This window comes from Capra hircus, chromosome 3 (assembly GCF_001704415.2).
Source record: "Capra hircus breed San Clemente chromosome 3, ASM170441v1, whole genome shotgun sequence".
NCBI lineage: Eukaryota > Metazoa > Chordata > Mammalia > Artiodactyla > Bovidae > Capra > Capra hircus.
In genome coordinates this window covers 10,957,454-10,982,893 of record NC_030810.1, presented here as the reverse complement: position 1 = coordinate 10,982,893, position 25,440 = coordinate 10,957,454, and the positions used below count along the sequence as shown (strand labels likewise).

Sequence of the window (25,440 nt, the reverse complement as noted above, 5' to 3'; positions counted from 1 at the left end):
CAACATTCAGAAAATGAAGATCATGGCATCTGGTCCCATCACTCCATGGGAAATAGATGGGAAAACAGTGGAAACAGTGTCAGACTTTATTTTGGGGGGCTCCAAAATCACTGCAGATGGTGACTGCAGCCATGAAATTAAAAGACACTTACTCCTTGGAAGGAAAGTTATGACCAACCTAGATAATATATTCAAAAGCAGAGACATTACTTTGCCGACTAAGGTCCGTCTAGTCAAGGCTATGGTTTTTCCAGTAGTCATGTGTGGATGTGAGAATTGGACTGTGAAGAAGGCTGAGCACCGAAGAACTGATGCTTTTGAACTGTGGTGTTGGAGAAGACTCTTGAGAGTTCCTTGGACTGCAAGGAGATCCAACCAGTTCATTCTGAAGGAGATCAGCCCTGGGATTTCTTTGGAAGGAATGATGCTAAAGCTGAAACTCCAGTACTTTGGCCACCTCATGAGAAGAGCTGACTCATTGGAAAAGACTTTGATGCTGGGAGGGATTGGGGGCAGGAGGAGAAGGGGACGACAGAGGATGAGACGGCTGGATGGCATCACTGACTTGATGGACGTGAGTCTGAGTGAACTCCGGGAGATGGTGATGGACAAGGAGGCCTGGCGTACTGCGATCCATGGGGTCGCAAAGAGTCGGACACGACTGAGCGACTGAACTGAACTGAACTGCTGTGCTATTTTGTTTCATTGACATATCTATCCTTTTTGTCAATAACACATACTGTCTTGATCACAATATTTTATGGTAAGCTTTGAAATCAGGTACTGTCAATCAGTTCTATGACTTTAATCTCCTTTAATATCATGTAGATCTTCTGGGTATTTTTGTCTTTCCATATAAACTTCACAATCAGTTTGTCAATGTCCATAAAATAACTTGCTGAGATTTTGTTTGGAATTGTGCTAACTACATAAATCAAGTTGAGAAGAACTACGATCTTTATGATAACGAGTCTTCCTACCCATGTATAATAGAATATCTCTATTTAGCTTTTCTTTTGGAGAAGGAAATGGCAACCCATTCCAGTATTCCTGCCTGGGAAATCCCATGGACAGAAGAGCCTTGCAGGCTATACAGTCCATGGGGTCACAAGAGTCAGACACAACTTAGAGACTACACCACCAAACCACAGATTTTCTTTTTTTTTTTTTTTTAATCAAAGTTTTGCAGCTTCCTTCACATACATCTTATACATATTTTGTTAGATTCATACCTAAGTCTTTCTTTTTTTTTGGTGCTAATATATAAGACTACAATAATAGAAATAGTGTGGTTTTCATTAAAAAACAGAAAAATAGATCTGAAGAACCGAACTGATAGCCCCAGAACTGAACCACACAGTCAACTCATGTTTGACAGAGGAGCAAAGGCAATTCAATGGAAAAAGGACATTTTAAAAATACGGTGCTATTAAACAAATGGATATCCACATGCTAAAGAAAAAAAGAAGAAAAGAATCTGGACACAGATCTAAAACTTTTTGCAAAAACTAACTCAGGGTATTCCCTGGTGGTCCAGTGGTTAGGGCTCTACACTATCACTGCTGAGGGCACAGGTTCAATCCCTGGTCAGGGAACTAAGATCCCACTAGACACACAGTATGGCCAAAACCCCCAAACAAAACAAACTCAAATGGCTCGTGAACCTCAATGTAAAATGCAAAGCTACTGAACTCATAGTTCAAAACATCAGTGACTGATGATGATTTTTTAAAATTTATTTATTTTTAATTGGAGGATAATTGCTTTACAATGTTGTGTTGATCTCTGATACACAACGATGTGAATACATATGTATACATAAGTATACATATGTCCCCTCCCACTTGAACTTCCCTCCTACACCCTATCCCATCCCAGCGCTCTAGGTTGTCACGGAGCACTGCACTGAGCTCCCTGTGTGATACAACTTCCCATTAGCTGTCTATTTTACATATGGTAATATATATTTAAAAACACACATGTACCCCAGTGTTCACTGGTGATGACTTCTTAGAAGAAGCACACAGATACCAAAAGCACAACATATTAAATACAAAATTGATGTTTTCATTAAAAATAAAAACCTGTTCTACAAGAGAATGAATACACAAGCCATAGACTGAGAAAATATATTTGCAAAACACATATTTGATAAGGGGCTAATACTTAAAGTAGATAAAGAACTCTTACAACTCAGTAGGGAAAAAAAAATCCAATTAAAAAAATGGGCAGATGATCTGAACAGATATTTTTTCCCAAAGAAGACATGCAGATGGACTACAGGCACATGAAAAGACACTCAACATTATTAATCACCAGCAAAATACAAGTCAAAACCACAGTAAGACATCACCTCACACCTTAGAATGGCTATTATCAAAACACAAGAAATAACAAGTGTTGGCAAGAATGTGAAGAAAGGAAACCCTTGTGCACTATCGGTAGGAATGCAAACTGGTACATGTACCATGAAAAACAGAATGAAGATTCCTTTAAAAATTAAAACTAGAAGAACCACATAATCCAGCAATTCCACTACTGGATATTTATCTAAAGAAAAGGAAAACACTAACCTAAAAAGACATATCCACTCTCACGTTCACTGCAGTATTCCGTACAACAGGCAAGATATGGAAACAACCTAGGTGTCTACTGGATGAACGGATAAACAAAATGTGCTCTATACACAAAACGGAAAATTATTTAGTCATAAAAAGGGAAATCTTGCCATCTGACACATGGATGGACCTTGAAAATATTACGCTAAGTGAAAAAATCAGACAGAGAAAGAAAAAGGCCACATGACCTCATCTATGTGTGGAACCTAAGAGAGAGAGAGAGGAAAGAAAACAAAACCTAAGCTCACAGACAACAGAGAAGAGACTGGTGGTTGCCAGAGGCGCATGCATGCTCAGTTATGTCTGACTCTTTGTGACCCCATGGACCACAGCCTGTCAGGCTTCTCTATCCACGGAATTTTCTAGGCAAGAATACCAGAGTGGGTTGCCATTCCCTTCTCCAAGGGATCTTCCTGCCCAAGAAATCAAACCCAAGTCTCCTGCCTCTCACGCACTGGCAGGCAGATTCCTTATCAACATGTGTGTGCTCGGTCGCTCAGTTGCATCTGACCCTTTGCAGTTCCATGTAGCCTGCCACTCCTCTGTCCACGGAATTTTCCAGGCAAGAATAATGGAGTGGTTGCCATTTCCTACTTCAGGGGATCTTCCCAACACAGGGGTCGAATCTGAGTCTCTTGCCTCTCATGCACTAGTAGGCAGACTCTTTACTAGCGCCACCTGAGTAGCCCTCTTTACCACTATGGGAGTAGGCAAAATGAGCGACGGGGATCAAAAGTACAAACTTTCAGTTACAAAATAAGTATGTCTTGGGGATGTAATGTACAACATGACGACTATAGTTTATAATACTGTACTGCAAACTTGAAAGTAGAAAAAAATAGCTCTTAAACATTCTCATCACAAAAAATTTCTAAGTATGTTCACAGATATTACCTCTTTATTGTGGAGGTAGTATTTACAAATACTGAATCATGTTGTACATCTGAAACTTATATATCAATTATATTTTAATTTAAGGAAAGAATGCAGTAAAATGATAATTTTTAAAAAGCTCATCTATTTGTTACGTACTACTCACAAAACAACTGTTTATAACCAACCATATTAACTATCATGATCAGGAAAGATGTTCCTAAGCATTTTACATCCTAACATGACACTCTGATCGATGTACAGATATGTTAATGCACTTTAGTTAGTTGTTATTGTTCAGTTGCTAAGTCGTGTCCAACTCTTTGAGACCCCATGGATTGCAGCACACTAGCTCCTCTGTCTGCCACTATCTCCCGGAGTTTGCTCAAATTCATGTCCATTGAGTTAGTAATGCTATCTGACCATCTCATCCTCAGCCACCCCCTTCTCCTTTTGCCTTCAATCCTTCCCAGCATCAGTTTCTCATTTGGAGAAATCAGCTGAGGTTAGGCCAATATCTAACACATTATACTTTCTCCCATTTAACATAATGGCAAACAGTCTCCCAACTAGTGGTTGTGATGCAGAATGTCTGATTTTAAGCAACCTATTCTTAATCATTCCATGCTTTTAAGAAGACATTTTGTTCTATTTCATTCAGATATTTTAGTTTTCTTTAGTGGGAGTTCTGAGCCTAATAAAATAGCCTGTCTACTCTGTATAGAGAAAATTGTATAGCTATTTAACACCTGTATTTTCATATAAACTAAGTGATCTGAGGACAGAGTTTGTGAGTGAGTGATAGTTCTATCCCTAATACTTATGAGTGCCTCATATTAAGCCCCTTTCCCTGATTCCACAATTTCAGAGAAATCTTCTAATTATTGTCTGCATGCCCATATAGACCACTGGAGGGAGAGAAGTTTGCTGCCTCATGACTAGTCAATATGAATCTGCTTGATGCTCTGGAAATAGTATTTTTCTTTGCAAATGATTGACTTAACAATATGATTTATGTATCAGTTTCCTGTGAACTTTGGTTAGTATCAGTCAGTTCCTCATGGTGATGATGGTTTCTGGATGCCTGGCAAGACGAAGGATCAGGATCTACAAAGTTAGGGACCAGACTTTGGACCACAGTGACCCTCTGTCAATGCTGCTGTTGTTTAGTCTCGAAGTTGTGTTTGACTCTTTGAGACTGTAGCCCACCAGGCTCCTCTGCCCATGGGATTTCCCAGGCAAGAATACTGGAACGGGTTGCCATTTCCTCCTCCAGGGATCTTTCTGACCCAGGGATCAAACCCGTGTCTCCTGCTTGAAACCTGATCCTGTCATATTACCTTGTAAATTTGTTTCAGTGATCTGAATTTTCAAGTTTCACAGTAGCAAACACACTGTATATAAAATGTTATATCCTGTTCCCATTTAATGTAGCATCATGAGCGTATCTTCCTACGTTATTGTGTAGTAGCTAAGTTGTGTCTGACTCTTTTGGGACCCCATGGACTGTAGCCTGCCAGATTCCTCTGTCCTCAGGATTTCCCAGGCAAGGATACTGGAGTGGGGTGCCATTTCCTTCTACAGGGGATCTTCCCGACACAGGGACTGAACCTGTCTCTTACATCGGCAGGCAGAGATTCTTTACCACTGAGCCATCAGGGAAGCCCAAGGTCTTAATAACCATAATTTTAACAGCTATTTAATGATCCATTAAGTTGATGAACTACAACTGACCAAGCTTCACTCCAGGATATTTAGCTTGCTTCCAATTTTTCACTATTATAAACAGTGAAACAAGCAACTATAGCGGATATTCATAGGACTGTATGCCAAGCACACCACCATCCTTTTCCTCTACCTCATGGCTACTCTCTTGAATACTATACACTTTCCCAAGTACTACAGAATACCTGCAGTTGACATGTTCTTACATGAACTTGCCCCACAATTGACTGGTCCAGGGACAGACACCAGAACCAAGAAAAACTAATAAGTAGTCCTTCCCCTGGGACTTTTTTTTAACTTGGGACCTAAACAACCATCAGGCATTTCCTCTCCAGGGACTAAGGCTGTGAGATATGACAGCCAACGGAGATGAAATGTTCTGATGTGTAGAAAAAGCCAATCAGCAGCAGGATAAAATGGAAACTACATATAGTAGAGCTGCATGTACAGTGACGTCAAAACATGAGATGGGGTAGTCTGGTACCATGAGCTTCCAGTTCCAACTGCTCCAGATGTGAGTCCAGCTGCACATCTGTTCTTCCTATTGCTACTCAACCTTCCTTAGATTCCATGAGTCAATAAACCCCTTTTGCTTTAATTAGTTTCAGTTTGATTTCTGTTATTTGCATGGATAAGCCTGGAGGGCAGTAGGCTAAACTCTTAACATATAAAGAGAGTAATATATTAAATTACTTCAACTGAAGTACGGTCTCAGATCTGAGCTCAAATTTCAGATCTAACGATCAGGGAAAAGGCACAACTTCTGACTCACTTGCCTATTAATTTTCTAAATGATATTCACAGCATACAACATGATAGTTTGATAGACCTGTGCACTGTGAACAGATTCTTCCTACCAAGTTAATTAACATATCCATCACCTCACATATTCACCTTTTTGCAAGGAGGGGAGGATTTAAAACACTGAAGTTCTATGCTCTTAGCAAATTCCAATTACACAACACAGTATAATGAATTCTAGTCACTACGGTATACATTAGATCTGCAGATCTTACTCATAGTACAATCTTATTCATTTTAAAGTATGTACACTTGTACCAGCCTTTCCCTATTTCCCTGACAACCATTTTTCTACTTTTTAAGACTCCACATGTAAGTGATACCAACCAGTGTCTGTCTTTGTCTTATTATACTTAGCTCTTTGACCTCCAGGCTGATCCATGGTCAGAAATAAAAGGATTTCCTTCTTTTTCAAAGGTTGAACAATATTCCACTGTGTATGTGTCTACACACATACCACATTTTGTTTCAATTCATCCACTGATGGACATTTAAGATAGTTTCCATACCTTGGCTACTGTGAATGCTGCAATGAACAGTCAAGTACAGATATTGCTTCAAGATAATGGTTTCATTTCCTTCAGATATATACTCAGAAGTGGGATTGCTAGGGCACATGGCAGCTCTATTCTTTGTTTCTTAATATTGGAATATAGTTGATTAGCAATGTTCTGTTAGTTTCAGATGCACAGCAAAGTGATTCAGTTATACATATACATCCATCTATTATTTCTTAAATTCCTCCCCCATTTAGAATATTGCAGAGTTCCGTGTGCTATACAGTAGGTCCTTGTTGGCTATTTTAAATATAGCAGCGTGTACATGTCAATCCCAAACTCCCAATTTATCCCTCCCCCTACTCTTCCCCCACTGGTAAAGGAGCATATGGTAGCTCTAGTTTAAGTTTCTTGAGGAACCTCCACACAGTTTTCCACAGTGGCTGTACCAGTTTATGTTACCACTGGCAGTGTATAAGGGTTCTCTTTTCTCCACACTCACATTTGCATTTATCATCTTGTCTTTTTGATAAACTGTCATCCCAATAGGTATGAGGTTACATCTCACTGTGGTTTTGATTTGCATTTCCATGATAACTGGTAATGCTGAGCACCTTTTATGTACTGGTTGGCCATTTGCATGTCTTCTTTGGAAAAATGTCTATTCCAAGTCCTTTGCTCATTTTTCAATCAAGTTATTTTCTGCTATTGAGTTGTAAGAGCTTCTTGTATATACTGGATATTAACCCTTTATCAGATACGTGGTTTGCAAATATTTTCTCTCATTCTATAAAGTTTCCTTTTGTTAATGATTTTCTTTGCTGGGCAGAGACTTATTTTGATTTAGTCTCACCCACTTATTCTTGCTTTTGTTGCCTTAACTTTGTTTTTGGCATTAAACTAAAAAAGAATCACTGTCAAGACCAATGTCAAGCAGCTTAGGTGCTATGGAGTAAAACTTCTAGGAGTTTTATGGTTTCAGGTATTCTGTTAGTCTTTGGTCCATTTTAATTTCTCTATATGGTATAAGCTAGGGTCTAGTTTCATTCTTTTGCATATGGCTATCCAGCTTTCCCAACACCATTTGTTGTACAGACTATCCTTTCCCCGCTGTGTACTTTTTGCTCCTTTGTCAAAAGCTGAGTAGATATGCATGGGTTTATTTTTAGGTTCACATTGATCTACATGCCTATTTTTATGCCAATACCACACTATTATGATACTGCTTTGTAATATAGTTTGAAATCACGAAGTGTGATGCCTCCAGCTTTGCTCATCTTTCTCAAGATTGTTTTAGCTATTGGGGATCTTCTGTGGTATTGCTTTTTCTATTTCTGTAGAAAATCTCCTGCAATTTATTTTTTTGCCATTGCAATTTTGATATGGATTGCACTGAATCTGTAGATAACTTTGAATAGTGTGGGCATTTAAACAATATTAATTCTTCCAATCCATGACCATAGAGTATCTTTCCATAAGCATTTTATTGTTTTTAATACTACTGTAAATGGGATTTTTAAAAATTCTATCTTTTTGATAGTTGTTAGTATATAGAAGTGTACTAGGCTTTGTATATTGATTTTGTATCACGCAACTCTACTAAATTCAGTTATTATTTCCAACAGGTTTTCACAATTTAGAGTTTTCTATATGTAACAGCACGTCCTCTGCAAATACAGTTTTACTCCTTCCAATCCAGTAAGAATGCCTTTTCTACTCTTTTTCTTACTTAATTGTTCTGGCTAGGTTGTCCAGCACTGTTGTTGTTTTTAAAGGTATAAAAGTCAATTTTCTCTTTTACTTATTTATCTGTGGCTATGCAGGGTCTTTGTTGCTTTGCTTGGGCTTTCTTTCATTGCGGTGAGCAGAGGCTCCTTTTCATGGTGTGTGGGCTCCTCACTGTGGTGGCTTCTTTTGTGGCAAGCATAGGCTCTAGCCACTCCAGCTTCGGCAGTGGCAGCACACAGGCTCAGGAGCTGCGGCCTGAAGGCCCTAGAGTGTATGGGCTTCAGTAGTTGCGGCATGTGGGCTTAGATGCTCTGCAGCACGTGGAATCATCCAAGACCAGGGATCGAACCCATGTCCCCTGCACTGGCAGGCGGATTCTTATCCACTGTGCCATCAGGTAAGTCCCCAGCAATAAGTTGAAAAAAAGTGTTGACAGTAGGCATTCTTGTCTTGTTCCTGATCTTAGAAGAAAAGATTTCAGTTTTTCACGTTGACTATGATACTAGCTGTGGATTTCGGCAAATATGGCCTTTATTATGCTGCGGTACATTCAGTTACCGTATTTTAAAAATGAGATAAAATGATCTATATATTCTAGATGTGCCAGGCACAGAAGTCATTAAAAAAGCAGTAGTTCTTCAATAAATATTAATAAACTCCTACAACATGTCATATAAATATGCTAAGGAAATTTTTCTGCATCAAACAGCTACTGTTTTATTGGGGGGAACTAGAGAGGGAAACTGGTATACAGAAATTTTCACTCAGACAAATGTCAGAAACAGACCTACCACCAGGTCAAAGGACAGGAACAGAAACCTATTTCTGACTTGGTATTTTCTGCCAAATTGGCATATGAACACATTACTATCACTAGATTTCTTTCTCTTCTATGCCCTCTCTAGCATTAGGCATTACAACCCTTGAAAATCTTTTATACGTTACAAAAAAAAAATGCCTTCTGTTGTTTTATTTACATGTGATAACCATCAAGATAGGCTTAAAAATGTTTTATTATTCTATATTCATTATTCTCTCATGAAACTCATTGCACCCACAATTTTTTAAAAAAATCAGAAATATAAAAGGTCATTTGTCTATTCTATTTATTGAACAAGTATTATGTTCGAGGTTTTATAGATACATGAATTAATAGGTCACAATTACTTTACTGAAGTAGTTCATAATATAATGGGGGATATCCCCAAATTACAACAGAAACATATACAGAGCATTATATATGTGATATACATTTGGTGATTTCTTACTACATAACTTTTGAATCAGGTACTATATTACAATGAAGAAACTGAAGGACAAGGAGCACATGTTTAAAAAAAACATGTTCACAGGAAGAAAATGGTAAAGCTAGGATTTGCAAATAAGTAGTCTGATTTCCGGAGAAGGCAATGGCACCCCACTCTAGTACTCTTGCCTGGAAAATCCCATGGGGGGAGGAGCCTGGTAGGCTGCAGTCCATGGGGTCGCTGAGGGTCGGACACGACTGAGCGACTTGACTTTCACTTTTCACTTTCATGAATTGGAGAAGGAAATGGCAACCCACTCCAGTGTTCTTGCCTGGAGAATCCCAGGGAAGGGGGAGCCTGGTGGGCTGCCATCTCTGGGGTCGCACAGAGTCAGACACAACTGAAGCGACTTAGCAGCAGTCTGATTTCAGAGCCTGTAATTTTCATCAGTACATTACACTACAAACTAACATTTGCTGAAAGTCTATCACTCATCAAGTCATTTGTTTCCTGACTCATAAATGTGTTCAACAAATATTTACTGTATATTAAGTGCCAGGCATTATTCAGGTGAATAGTAATTTTAATAAATACAATAAAGACCTGATCCTCATGAAGATTTTACAGGGGTGGGAGGATATATTATACTATATTTCTTTTTTGCCAGTTAGGTAATAATAACTACTTTAAAAAATGTGTGTGTGTACTCAATTGCTCAGTTGTGTCCGACTCTTTACAGCCCCATGGACTGTAGCCCACCAGGCTCCTCTGCCCATGGAAGCTATACAAAATAAGATGGGTTAAAAGGATAGACAGTACGTGTGTGGTAGGGGGTAGCTAGCCATATTAGGTTTGTCAAAAAAGTCCTCTTTGAAAAGGCGACAAATAGGCAGAAAACCAGACAGTCAATACCAAAATCAAACTGATTATATTCTTTGCAGCCTCAGATGGAGAAGCTCTATACAATCAGCAAAAACAAGGCCAGGAGCTGACTGTGGCTCAGATCATAAACTCATTGCCAAATTCAGACTTAAACTGAAGAAAATAGGGAAAACCACTAGACCATCCAGGTATGAACTAAATCAAATCCCTTATGATTATACAGTGGAAGTGACAAACAGATTCAAGGGATTAGATCTGACAGACAAAATGCCTGAAGAACTATGGATGGAGGTTTGTAACACTGGACAGGAGGCGGTGATCTAAACAACCCCTAAGAAAAAGAAATGCAAAATGGCTGTCTGAGGAGGCCTTACAAATAGCTGAGAAATGAAGAGAAGAGAAAAGCAAAGAAGAAAAGGAAACATAAATCCATCTGAATGCAGAGTTCCAAAGAATAGCAAGGAGAGATAAGCAAGCCTTCCTCAGTGATCAATGCAAAGAAACAGAGGAAAACAATAGAATAGAAAAGACTAGAATGGCACCCCACTCCAGTACTCTTGCCTGGAAAATCCCATGGATGGAGGAGCCTGGTAGGCTGTAGTCCATGGGGTCACGAGTCAGACACGACTGAGCGACTTCACTTTCACTTTTCACTTTCATGCATTGGAAAAGGAAATGGCAACCCATTCCAACGTTCTTGCCTAGAGAATCCCAGGGATGGGGGAGCCTGTTGGGTTGCCGTCTATGGGGTCGCACAGTCAGACACGACTGAAGTGACTTAGCAGCACCAGCAGCAGAGATCTCTTCAAGAAAATTAGAGATACCAAGGGAACATTTAATGCAAAGATGGGCACAATAAAGGACAGAAACAATATGGACCTAACAGAAGCAAAAGATATTAAGAAGAGGTGGCAAGAATACACAGAAGAACTGACCTAGATAAGCAGGATGGTGTGATCACTCACCTAGAGCCAGACATCCTGGAATGTGAAGTCAAGTGGGCTTTAGGAAGCATCACTACGAACAAAGCTAGTGGAGGTGACGGAATTCCAGTTGAGCTATTTCAAATCCTAAAAGATGATGCTGTGAAAGTGCTGCACTCAATATGCGTGCAAATTTGGAAAACTCAGCAGTGGCCACAGGACTGGAAAAGGTCAGTTTTCATTCCAATCCCAAAGAAAGGCAATGCCAAAGAATGCTTAAACTACCACACAACTGCACTTAACTCACACTCTAGCAAAGTAACGCTCAAAATTCTCCATGCCAGGCTTCAACAGTACGTGAACCGTGAACTTCCGGATGTTCAAGCCAGACTTACAAAAGGCAGAGGAATCAGAGATCAAACTGCTAACATCCACTGGATCATTAAAAAAAGCAAGAGAATTCCAGAAAACATCTATTTCTGTTTCATTGACTACACTAAAGGCTTTGACTGTGTGGATCACAACAAACTATGGAAAATTCTGAAAGAGATGGGAATACCAGACCACCTGACCTGCCTCCTGAGAAACCTGTATGCAGGTCAAGAAGCAACAGTTAGAACTGGACGTGGAACAACGGACTGGTTCAAAATTGGGAAAGGAGTACGTCAAGGCTATATACTGCCACCCTGCTTATTTAACTTATATGCAGAGTACATTATGCCAAATGCCGGGGTGGATGAAGCACAAGCCAGAATCAAGATTGCTGGGAGAAATATTAATTACCTCAGATATGCAGATGATACCACTCTTATGGCAGAAAGCAAAAACGAACTAAAGAGCCTCTTGATGAAAGTGAAAGAGGAGAGTGAAAAAGCTGGCTTAAAACTCAACATTCAGAAAACTAAGATCATGGCATCTGGTCCCATCACTTCATGGCAAATAGATGGGAAAACAATGGAAACAGTGACAGACTTTATTTTCTTGGGCTCCAAAATCACTGCAGATGGTAACTGCAGCCATGAAATTTAAAAATGCTTGCTCCTTGGAAGAAAAGCTATGACTAACTGAGACAGCGTATTAAAAAGCAGAGATATTACTTTACCAACAAAGGTCTGTCTAGTCAAAGCTATGGTTTTTCCAGTAGTCATGTATGGATGTGAGAGTTGAACTATAAAGAAGCTCAGTGCTGAAGAATTGATGCTTTAGAACTGTAATGTTGGAAAAGACTCTTGAGATTCCCTTAGACTGCAAGGAGATCAAACTAGTCAATCCTCAAGTAAATCAGTTCTGAATATTCATTGGAAGGACTAATGCTGAAACTAAAGCTCCAATACTTTGGCGAACTGACTCACTGGAAAAGACCCTGATGCTGGGAAAGATGGAAGGCAGAAGAAGGGGGTGACAGAGAATGAGATGGTTGGAAGACATCACTGACTCGATGGACATGAGTTTGAGCAAGCTCTGGAAGTTCGTGATGGATAGGGAGGCTTGGGGTGCTGCAGTCAATGGGATTGCAAAGAGTCAGACATGACTGTGTGACTGAACTGAACCGAGGCAGAAAACAGAAGTGAGAGAAAAAGTCATGTATTATAGATAGCTGAAAGAGTAGTCCAGGCAAAGGAAAAATCAAGTATAAAGCACAAAGCTTGCCTGGTATTCAATGAACAGCAAATAGACCATTCTGCCTGGAGCAAAATGAACAAGAGAGAATAGTAGGAGATGAGGTCAGAAAGATAATGGGAGATCAGATCACCCGGGATTTGCAAGCCATGATGAGGTCTTTGGATCTGATTATGATATATGAGAAATAAACAATGGGTTCTGAATCTAGAAGCATTATGATCTGACTTAAACTTTTCTAAACAATCACTCTAACTGCTGTCTGAAAAATTATGTGTATAAGCACAAGCAAAGAGACCAGTTAGTAGGCCAGTCAACTTTCCAGGCAAAAGATAATGTTGGCTAGGGCAGCAGTGGTAGCAGCTATGGGAATGATGTCAATGTGGAAAATATTTAGACAAGAGACCTAGTGGGAACTGCTAATGGATTAGGTGTGGGGTATGAAAGAAAAGAGCTCTAAAAGCTTTTTGGTCTAAGCAACTACAAGAATTTGAAATGTCACATACTGATAGGAGAGACTCTGGAATAATACAAAGTTTTGAGAAGAAATCAAGAGGATTTTTAGGACACTTTAAGAGGTATAGGCTAGAGATGTAGATATGACAGTCCTTGGCATATTAGTAGCTTTTGAAACCACTGAACCAGAGGCGATCACCCAAACTGTGGCAGGATACAGAAGAATATTAATAAATCCTGAGAAACTCCCAATGTTTAGAGACTGGGGAGATGAAGATGAAACAGCAAAGGAAGAAGAAAAGTGATAGCCAATAAGGTTGGAGAAGGACCTAGAGAATGTGGTAGCCAGGAAGACAAGAGGAAAAGCAGTGTTTCAAGAAGGAAGCAATGTAATCAAACATGGTGAAGAGACAAAATTAAGATTTGGGAACTGACTAGTGGATATAACTGGCTTCCCTGGTGGCTTAGATGGTAAAGAATCCACCTGCAATGCAGGAGACCTGGGTTCAATCCCTCGGTTGGAAAGATACCCTGGAGAAGTGAAGGGGAGACAGCTACCCACTTCAGTATTCTGGTCTAGAAAATTCCACAGACAGAGCAGCCTGGCAGGTTACAGTCCATGGAGTTTCAAACAGTCAGACACGACTGAGTGACTTTCGTTGGACTTACCGAATAATTTGTTGACTCTGATAAGAGCAATTTTAGCAAAGTGCTGGGAACAAAAACCTGACTACAGTTAAGCTCAAAAAGAATGCTCTGGGGATACTTCCCCGGTGGTCCAGTGTTTAAGATTCCGTGTTCCACTGCGTGGAGGTTCAATCCCTGGTCAAGGAACTAAGATCTCACATGCCACAAAGCGTGGGCAGAAAGAAAGAAGGAAAAAAAAAGAATGCCCTGAATCTGATCAAGCTTTTAGGTCCTGGTTCAAAATTGAGAAAGGAGTATGTCAAGGCTGTATACAGTCACCCTGCTTATTTAACTTAAATGCAGCGTACATCACGCGAAATGTCGGGCTAGATGAATCACCAGCTGGAATCAAGACTGCCGGGGAGAAATATCAATAATCTCAGATATGCAGATGACACCACTCTATGACAGAAATCAAAGAGGAACTAAAAAGCCTCTTGATGAAGGTGGAAGAGGAGAGCAAAAAAACTGGCCTAAAAGTCAACATTCAAAAAACAAAGATCATGGCATTTGGTCCCATCACTTTATGGCAAATAATGGGGAAACAATGGAAACAGTAGCAGATTTTATTTTTGGGGGGCTCCAGAATCACTGTGGACAGTGACTGTGGCCACAAAACTGAAAGATGCTTACCCTCCACAAGAAAAGCTATGAAAAACCTAGACAGCATTTTAAAAAGCAGACACATCACTTGCCAACAAAGGTCCGTATAGTCAAAGCTATGGCCTTTCCAGTAGTCATGTATGGATGTGAGAGGTGGACCATAAAGAAGGCTGAATGTCAAAGAACTGATGCTTTTGAACTGTAGTGTTGGAGCAGACTCTTGAGAGTCCCTTGGATAGCAAGGAGATCAAACCAGTCAATCCTAAAGGAAATCAACCCTGAATACTCATCTGAAGAACTGATGCTGAAGCTGAAGCTCCAATACTTTGGCCACCTGATGCGAAGAGCTGACTCATTCTTAAAGACCCTGATGCTGGGAAAGATTGAGGGCAGAAGAAGGGAGCAACAGAGGATGAGATGACTGGGTGGCATCATTGACTCAATGGACACGAGTTTGAGCAAACTCTGGGAGATACTGAAGGACAGGGGAGTCTGGCATGCTGTCGCAAAGAGTTGGACTCGCTTAGTGACTGAACAACAACAAAAATTTACAGTAAACTTGAAGAAACATGTTAAATTATACCATGAAGACAGAACAAGCCAAATCCAGACTGTGAGTAAGTCTAAAAGAACAAACTATCTATAAATTGTAAAGGGGGAAAGGGTAGAAACCTTACAAATTAAGAGATACTTAAAACATGTATCAATCATTTACAATGTGGGGAATTTATTTGGATCCTGATTCAAAAATGAAATATATTTTAAAAAGGCAAACTGTTAAGAAAAAAAAGTACATCTGAGACAAGCTAAAATTTGAACACCGACTGGATATTTGATATAAATGATTATGCTGCTATTATTCTGCTGTAATAACGGTACTGAGGCTTATTTAAAGAGTACATATCCATCATTTTTTAGGCTGCATCTCACAGCTTGTAGGATCTTAGTTCCCCAACCAGGTATTGAACCCACGCCCCCCACAGTGGAAGCCCAGAATCTTAATCACTGTGGAAGTTCTCTCTCTCTCTCTTTAAAAGTATATATATATTCATTTATTTTTGGCTGTGTTGGGTCTTCACTGCTCTGTCCTGGCTTTCTCCAGTTGGGCGAGCAGAAGCTGTTCTTAGTTGCAGTGCCCGGGTTTCTCATTTTGTTGGTTTCTCTTGTTGCAGGGCACGGGCTCTCGGCATGCAGGTTTCAGCAGTGGCAGGTCTTGGGCTCCAGAGCACGGGCTCAGTAGTTGCTCTGCAGCATGTGGAATCTTCCCATAACAGGATTTGAACCTGGGTCCCTTGCACTGGCAGGCAGATTCTTTACCACTGAGCCACCAGGGAAGTCCCCTATATCTCTTATACTTAGTAGATATTTATAAATGAAATATTATGCCCAGAATACACTTCAAAAAATACAGGAGACAGGAGAGTAGAATGGACATGATTGGATACGGGTTGATGAATGTTGGGTTTGGGAGATGGGTATATGGGAGTTTATTACAGTTCTGCCTATACACCCTCAATCTTCTATAGTAAAATGTCTTACAAATTAGGAAGTGAAGAATGTTATTTCCTTTGTATACTGAATCTCTTTACTATGCCATTATACAGATAAGGAAATTAAGGTTAAGGAAGATTAAATGTACTACCTAAAATCACAGTTAATTCCTTTTAACATTTTATTTTTTTAGAGTAGTTGTGGGTTCACAGTAAAACTGAGCAGAAGGCAGAGATGGCCTATATGCCTCCTACCCACACCTATGCACAGCCTCCCCAACTATCAATATCCCCACACCAGAGTGTTACATTTGTTAAAACAGATGAACCTACAATGGCACATCATTATTATGTTAATTTGAGAACCAGGATTTGTCTCCAAAACCCATGCTTTCTACACTATATTACACTGTCAATTTTATTGTTATCATTATTTTGCTTGATACTTTTTATACACACTGGTAAAAATAAAAATTCCGTTTCATGAATAAGCAATGTAACAGAACTCTATTGACTATAAAATCATCAAATCAAAGTATTAAAAAAAAAAGTTAATGTATATTAATGGAAGAAGTAATTCTGTCCATACAATAAATTAAACTTCCCATGAAGCATATTTTAGTTATTTAACAAATACATATATTGTCCACTAGAGTTGAAAATGTAATTACATAGAAATAAAGAGCACTATCAGGAATTTCTACCCCAAACTTTTCTTTTGGTAACTATATCAAGTATTGGCTAAATAACAACTAACCACATAAACCTCAAACTATACATTTTCAAAGCATATGTATGTGGTGTTCACTGACCTAAGAATTTAACATGTTCTACTTATGAATCCAAAGCTAAATTACAGCCTACAGCAAATGTGACTGATGCAAAATAAGCAATGAACAATAACAAATAAATAAAAATAAGCAATGAACAAATCAGAATCAACTAAAGCCTATTATCAAATTATGGATTTTCACTGGGAACTTTTACTTCCATATTCATGGGATACTTCATTTTAACAATTCTACTTCTAGGAATTTATCCTAAAGCAATCAATGGACCACCATACAAAGATGTATATATTAGGATACTTACCAAAGTTTCAGTTAAAATTTTATTTAAAAAATAGAAAAAATCTAAACGCCATCAGTTAAGACTGACTAATAATATAAAATTAAATGCTAGAATTCCTTGGTGGTCCATTGGTTAAGACTCTGTGCTTTTACTGCCAAAGGTTCAATAACTGGTCCAGGAACTATGAACCCATAAGCCAATTGACATGGCAAAAAATAATAATAAAAATTTAAAAATTAAATGCTATACATTAGTAAAAATTATATTGCTACACAGATATAAGTAATGATAAGGAAAAAATAACCATGATACATAACTGAGTAGAAAAAGCAGGTTAAAAACAATTAATATGACGATGGACAGACATATAAGAAAATATACAAGAAAAAATTAACAATGGTTTTCTCTGGATTATAAGATCGTATTATTTTCATTTCTATTCTATATTTTCCTATACTGTTTGCTTTAAAAAAAACAATAAATATATATTTTTACAATCAGGAAAAATTTTCTATTTTTGTTTTGAAAAAATAAATATATTGTGTTGACTTCAAAACTTGACATAGTTAAATGTCTGTTTACTAGTTAAATCCACAAGGCATGAGATTTTAGTAACTTCCTATCTACTAATTCTACCTATTTTTTCAATGAACCTGTACAAACACAGTGTACTCATATCAGATTACATTTATTATATTCACTGTAGCTAAATCAGCACTCTAGAACATTCAGACTGTTCAGGGTTAAATTTCTCAGATGCCATATGGGGAACCATTTTTCAAAGACATTCCCCCACCATGCCCCTCCCCTCTTTCAGAAAACAAACAGTCCATGTACTATGGAAATGCCTTGAGATTTATTTTATAATTAAAGTTGGGGAACTTTTGAAAATCTTATTATCACCCAAGCAAAAATTTAGAAAAATCTGAGTAATTTTATATCAAATATACAGATAGATAACAAGTCCCAATTGAGAAGCTAGAAGTTTCTTCAAACAAAAGGACTTCACTGCTATTTTGCAATCTATTCTTCCAACTTTTTTAAAATTGACAGATACACTACTGAACTTTTGCTGTTAGATTTAGAAATCAGTTAAAACATCAAATATTGGTAATGACTCAAAAGGAGCATTATGTAAGCCTACAATTGAGAACATTTTCTTGCAAAAATGAAAAATATAAAAATATCTCATGTCTATATTCTATAGATATATTCTCATTTCTCAAGAACTCAATAATTTAGAAATAATGTAGGAAAAACTGGCTGACATAAAACAAAGAATTCTTCCCTATGATTTCATTAAACTAACATTCTAGATTAATGTATATAATATTTTATTGCAACCAAATCACAAAGAGCCCATATTTAAGATATAAAAGAAAGCATCAGTTGTGTGACAAGATTTTGCTAAATCTCAAGTCTTTTTTTTTTTTTTCCAAAGCAATGGGTAGCCAACGAAAGTCATTAATATTAAAAACACAGATAATGGCAGAAAACTACAGAAACTCCAAACACAGAAAGGCTGTTCATGTATCCTAACAGCATAACCACTATGGTTGAAACACCACACAATATTCTTTCTCACATCTGTTTTGTTAATGAGCCAAGAATGAGGGTCTATTGAGTATCCCAGACAACTGAATGAGAAGCAGGAATGTCTGGTGAATGCTGTTCATCCCAACAAACCAAGACTAAACAGGTTTGGAAAGAATACTTTTCTTAAATAAATAATCTTTTTAGTTTTACCTTCCTGAAAACAGATCACTCGTCTTTTCTTCACAATCCATTAAAACAAAACTACACATAAATTAGTTAAGATCCTAGTTTTAAGTATTATAAGCGAAAACATGTTACTTTATTTTTCCAGATTCATATAATTATTTATTAACTTTCAACTATGTAACATGACAAGGCAGCAGCCCTCTTTTTTTTTCTTTTTTAAAAAATTTTACTGGGGTATACTTGCTTTACAAGACTACAACTTTGTTTTAGATTATGAAATATTTAATTCACCTTTCAGGGAGATCCTCAAATATTTTATTTAAGATTATGAAAACCAATGTGAAGAAAGATGGCTGTGATATAAAATAACATAGTATTCAATTAGAACCCAAGATTATGACAATTTGGCAAGAATTTTATCCTGAGGCAGGGTTTTTCCATATACAACAGAGAACTTTTCCAGAAATGTTCACTTTACAGGGCCTCTGGCCTCTCTGCATACTATCGGACCAGGCATACAGAAACAAACAAATGTAATGTTCCCACTGGAAAATAATAAATTAAGTCTGAATTATCAAATTATTACATACAATTCTCTGAAGGAGCAAAAATAGCATTTAGAAACTATTTTATTTATTCCAACCACTTTCCTAAATTACTTAGCTAAAAAAAAAATCTTTAACACAGTTATTAACTTGGAATTTGGTTTAAAACTTTAAAGAGTGATTATACCAAGGTGATGAAATCAGGATAATTTTTTAAAGTCTTATCATTTGAAGATTTACATTTGCAGATTTCATGTTTCCCACCCCCCTTTACTTTTAAGTCTTTGTTTAGAAGAAAACAGTTGTTTCTTGTTTCCTTTTCAGTTTTCCCTCAGGGTGTTCCATCACTGTCACAGGAATTAAATTGTAAAACAAAAATCAAAATAACGTACATTTTTATAAGCCCCAATACCAGTCAAGAGCAGCAAAACTAGGGAAAAAACATTATAATGGCCACTTCAGAGCAGCACTAGCTAAACTTTTCACTGTTTCCTCTAGACAGAGCAGCATCTAATCTTCTTCAAGACAAAACTCTACAAGTGAGAAAATCCATATAACAATAAAAACATTTCCCAAGCAATTAAAGAAATACTAAACTGAGAACCTAATGGCATTACATACTTCAGTACTTTAAATCCACAACTTTTGTTCATCTTACTCAAACTTAGCTTCCATACATCCTTTGAAATTTGTTCTCAAATGACTTTTCTTGATTTTTATTGCATAAGAAACACAGAGTCCTTAAAAAACTACATTCAAACAGGAAATCAAGAATATAACTAAGAAACACAGTCTATTCACTTTTCCAAGATTATATAAGACAACTTACAAACAAACTACTTTGTACTACCATTCATTTAACAGAAAATGTTTTTCTTCCATTGGGAGGTAAATACAACTCTCTCTGCCTTCAACACTAGTCTGATTTTACCTAAAAATACAGACTAGAATAGTGCAGTCCTAAAAAACAGCTACCCAGGAGAACTGTTATCTCAATAAACATTTCTACTTCTTTTATTCCCACTTCGTTTGGAATGAAAATATAACATACATAATCTTAGACCAGCTTGTAATTAAAGCATAAAAGTGTTTCATCATAAGTTCCCCTAACTAAGGAGTCCTAGGCACAGATGCCAAACTATTGATTATCATTATTTAAAAACCAATTGTGCCTGGCAGCTTTTTGGTTAAATCATAGAGTTCACACAGCACTAAGTCAGTACACTGTACAGGACACCCTTTAACAAAAATCACTTAAAATATTATATGCCTAAAAGAAGAATAGACAAATATTAACTGTTAGTGAAGAATGATTCGCTAAGCAACACATATATAGAATTTGTATCTGAAGTCCTCTAATGTAAATAAATTTAAGTTTTCTATGTATCCACCTAACAACTAGAATTTAATACATTTTGCCATAAGCCGATTCCTGAGAATTGCCACAAAAAAGAACAGAATTGGAGAGCCAAGATCCAACACTGACTCAATAGATTATCAGAGAACATATGCATCTAAAATTCTCAAAAAATATACATCTGTCAAACTCTTGATTGTAAACTCAGTTGCACATTTTTCCCAACTATGCTTTTAATTTTATTTGCAGCGTAACAATTACATGAAAAAAGTCTCAGGAAGAATGAAAATTCTGTTTTCGATGATGACACTCTTAAGCCAAATTATACTTTATCTTATTAAATTACACTCAATCACGTATAAGCCGCACTGAAGAATAAACTTTGTGTTCGAAGATGTCCAACCATATGGTTGATAAATCCAACTATACCTCCACAGATGTTGAAGACAGTTAAATGGGTATATATTTCAGCAATGGCCCATGCAAGAAGAGGTAAAACTTATCTATAGCTCAAGAATTCATAGGAGAATTTACTGAATCATACTTGGCAAGTTGGATCCATTGGCTAGGTCATTTGTCTTCAGAAGTATTTTCTAAAATGTTGTTCGTGTATTTGGGCGTAATTTCATATGAAAAATCCAAAGATGAAAAAGAAGAAAATCTTAAATTTTTTTTTTTTTTGGAAATTTAGGATAATTAGGAAAGTATTTAAATTCCATGCTTGTTTTCCGGGCTTAACAATGAACAATTATGTAAAAATTACGTATATCTCCCAAATCATCACATTCTCTAAATATTGTATTAGAAAACTGAAAAACAAAGAGAGGACAGTTTCAGAAATATACTAATCACTGATAAACCAGAGTAAAACTCTTCACAGTCTAGACAAACTTTCCCTTTTCAAGAAGACATGAAAAGGCAAAAAAAAAAAAAAAAAAAGATGAAGCATGCAAAAGAGAAATGGTAGATATTGATTAGAGAAAATTCCATAAAATAGAAATTGTAATAAACCCTTCTCCCCAGCCCATCTCTACAACTTGTGTTTTTCACATCTACTTGACAATTATACTCCTTAATATAGTCAACAAAATCTTTATTATCATTATGTCACTGGTTTCTCATGTAAGTTTTTCTTATCTCATATTCAGTTGCCTCACCAATTGACAAAATGAGATGTGAAATTCAGGGACTTTGGGTATTATTAGTAAGAAGACACCAACCACTTAATATTTTCAAAATTACTTTATAAATCTGTGACTGGATGAAGCATACTTCCAAATTTAACATACCAAATATGATCATTTGGAAAGCAAACTGTTATGTAACACCTACTTATGTCCTTCAACTAATTACAGACCACAAAGAGTGCTTTTTCTTTTTTAAATATAAGCATTGCTCATGTTGCAATTTTTTTCTCAAGACTATCATTTTTTCCCAAGGAGAGAAGCAGTTCTTAAATCCTAAATTTCCAAGAATATGACAGCTGATTCTCTAGGGAATAAAGAATGAACAAATACATATATAGTCAGCAATTTTAAGATCTACCTCCTCACATAAGCAGTGATCCAAGCTGATATGACATTTCCAAGATCCTCAGGAACTGTATACCAAGCTGCCACGAACATCAGACGAGAACTCAGGGATGGGAGAAATGCCATCTTGCATTTGACGTTGCACTAACATCTATTTCAAACTCAATTCTCATCTGCTATCTTAATGTATCTTCACAACTATCTTAAGAGATAAATAAGGGAGAAGGCTGGCCACCCACTGTCTCTGCGGGACACACACCCCATTATATCTTCAACTCGAATAACGAAAACGATGGCAACCCTGCTAGACTCCGAAGGAACCCCAAACTTCCATCGCTAGAGCAGCGCCCCCTCCCCGCAGTGTCGCCTACTCCGTGGCCCCGGGGAACTGCGGCGGGGCTGCGGGGAGGCGGAGGAAGGGCTGGGCGCGGGGCGGAGCGGGGACGGCGCAGACCTCGCGCACCTGGGCCGGGGCGCCGGCGGCGAGGATGCTCTGGGGCTACCTACCCCCACCGAACGGACCAGCAGCTCTGACTCACTCACCTGCGGAGCCGATTTCCATTCATGGAGCTGGGGGGAGTGCTTCGAGCGAGAAGGGCGCCCGCCACTGAGGGCAAGGAGGCGGCGCAGGGGGCGACGCGGCGCGACAGGAACCCTGACTCGGCCCCGAGGCGGGGTGGTGACGGCTGCTCCTCAGCCACCGCACTCCGAAAGCTCTGGTCAGGACGAGCGGCCGTCGGGAGGCAGCACGCGACTAGGAGAGAGGAAGAAGTGTGAGGCGAGAAGGGAAGAGCTCTGTGCGGAACTTGCGTCGCCCACGGCCGCTTACGCTCCCACTGCCCCTCCACGACTGCGGCGCCGCCGCCGACCTCCCCGGGGGCCACCCCCGGAAGCCCGCTGGCGTCAGTTCCGCCGCCCGGGCTCGCCAGACGTCCAGGCCTCGCCTCTCCGCCCTCACCGTTCGGGCGCGACGTCGGTGCGGGCGCGGCCGGCGCGGTGGACGCAGGGGAGGCGTCGCGCCGCGGGCGCCGAGCCTGGGCGGAGTCTGAGGCGAGCGCGACGGCGTGCGACCCGGGACAGGGAACGGGACCCGGCCGTGCCGGCCGGAGACAACCCCGAGGGGGTGGACTCCTCCCGCCACCCTGGTGCGGGGCCGTGCCGGCCCGCGGCGCAGGCGTGGAGGGCGGCCTCGCTAACCTGGACGAGAGCCTCCTTGGAGTTTGGCTGGTGTGAGGTGCAGGAGCTGTGAGGGCCCCAGACTGTTCTTGTCTTGTGGAAAGGTCCCCCTTTCTTCTTGAGGCCCTCCCGCCACGCCCAGCTGGGACCACCCCACGTGCCTCCTCCCCTGCAGGAGGTCGAGTGACCATCACGGTTTATCACTCCAAATTAGTAGAGTTGTTTTGACAATTTCTGGGGAGAATATTTCTCGTACAATCTAACTTGGGGAAAGATGACTTGACAAAAACGTCACATCGAATAATTTCCATGTTAAGAACTCTTTAATAACGCCTGGTCACTCTAAGGCCCAAACTCCGTTCCGGGGCCAAGCTAGAGGCGTAAAGGGAGGTCCCTGCCTTTCCCTTCAAGCGAGACTCTTCCTCATCATTATGCTACAGCTACAATGGTCTGCTTACCCAGCACTGGGCAAAGCGCTTCTCTATTACACTTGGATTTTCTTGACCAGGAGCCCTCCTCTCTCACGCTCACCCCATCCCCTGTGCCCGCCAATCGCTCTTCATACCTCAACTTAAAGGAGTCATTTCAGATGCCTTTCCTGGACCTATGGTGAGGCATTCCTGTATCCTATTACAGTATTTCCTTAACAAACCCTCTCCCAATCTGCAAGTTTTGTTTACTATTGTGTAGCCCATTAGTGTTTGTTGCCTTACAGAAATGATAACTATTTCATTCAGGCTGAGAAATGATTAATGATTTTTTCCCTGTCCCTAGTATCAGCAACGTTTAGAATGTTAATAATCAAAATACATTTTTTAAAAAAACCCTAGGACAAAGAAGAAAAGGAAAAAAATATCCTGGAGAAGGGAAAGGCTACCCATTCCAGTATTCTGGCCTGGAGAATTCCATGGACTGGATAGGCTGTGGGGTCACAGAGTCCAACAGGACTGAGCAACTTTCACTTTCATGGTATCTTTAGTACCCTTCCAATCACTATGGGGCTTCAGATCAGTCACTTGAGCCTCTGGGCTTCAGTGTCCTCAGTTGTGAAGTTAGGGAATGGGCATAAAGCACTGAGAAAATCCTCCCTAAATGTTAGTGAAGGTATTTATTAGTTATTTCAAAGCACGTATTAGATGCTTCTACTATACAGCAAACAATAAATGGATAGGACTTAAGCCCACATCTGACTCCAGTTCTGCCTCACTTCTTCCTTCTCATCCTTAGCCCTTTTTCTGAAAATTCCCTCAATTTTACAGTATCAGATGTCACTAGATGAAACACTGTATCCTAATATTTTCAATCCTAAACTATACACAATCCAAGTCCTTAGCAACATTTAACAGAGATGAATACCAACTCTTTTGCAACAGCCTTTCACACCCTCAAATCCCTACAACTGGCTCCCTAAATGACTGCAGGTTTCTTGGGTGTCTCCTAGAATAAACATGGTTATGAACGCTGGAGGTGGGCCACTGTATTTGTTGACATGGATGTACCAGGATCTGGACCTTCTAATTCAGTCCAATGTAATAAATGTCAATAATGCTTTCCCATCTACTGTTATCTAGGGACTTCACATGTGAGTTCATAGGAAAGGCTCATGAACTGATATCAGGATGTAGGAAGGCAAAAAGTTTGACTGACTCTGCCAAAAGCCAAGTTGTATGAGGCTCTCCCAACCACATGCATTTCCTAGTTCTGGATAACCTTATTCCCAAATGAGTCTCTTAAGGGCATAGTGCAGGTTTTTGTGTATCCTAATTATCATAGCTCCAGTGCCTAGAACAGTGTCAGTGCCTGGTACATAGCATCATCCCATCAATATTTGTTGGGCAGGTGGACAAAGAGATAAATAAGTGAGCTTCAAGAATGGTAACTCTGCCC

At 39.1% G+C, this 25,440-nt stretch overlaps 1 protein-coding gene across 1 annotated transcript in view; it reads right to left on the bottom strand.

Moving 5' to 3' along the window:
* AGO3 (argonaute 3, RISC catalytic component) overlaps positions 1-23,383 on the bottom strand; it is a 125,647-nt gene extending 102,264 nt beyond the window's left edge. The window contains exon 1 of the mRNA XM_018041517.1: positions 22,921-23,383. Within this exon, the coding sequence (XP_017897006.1) occupies positions 22,921-22,939 (19 nt within the window). The 5' untranslated portion in view covers positions 22,940-23,383. The remainder of the gene's footprint in view (positions 1-22,920) is intronic.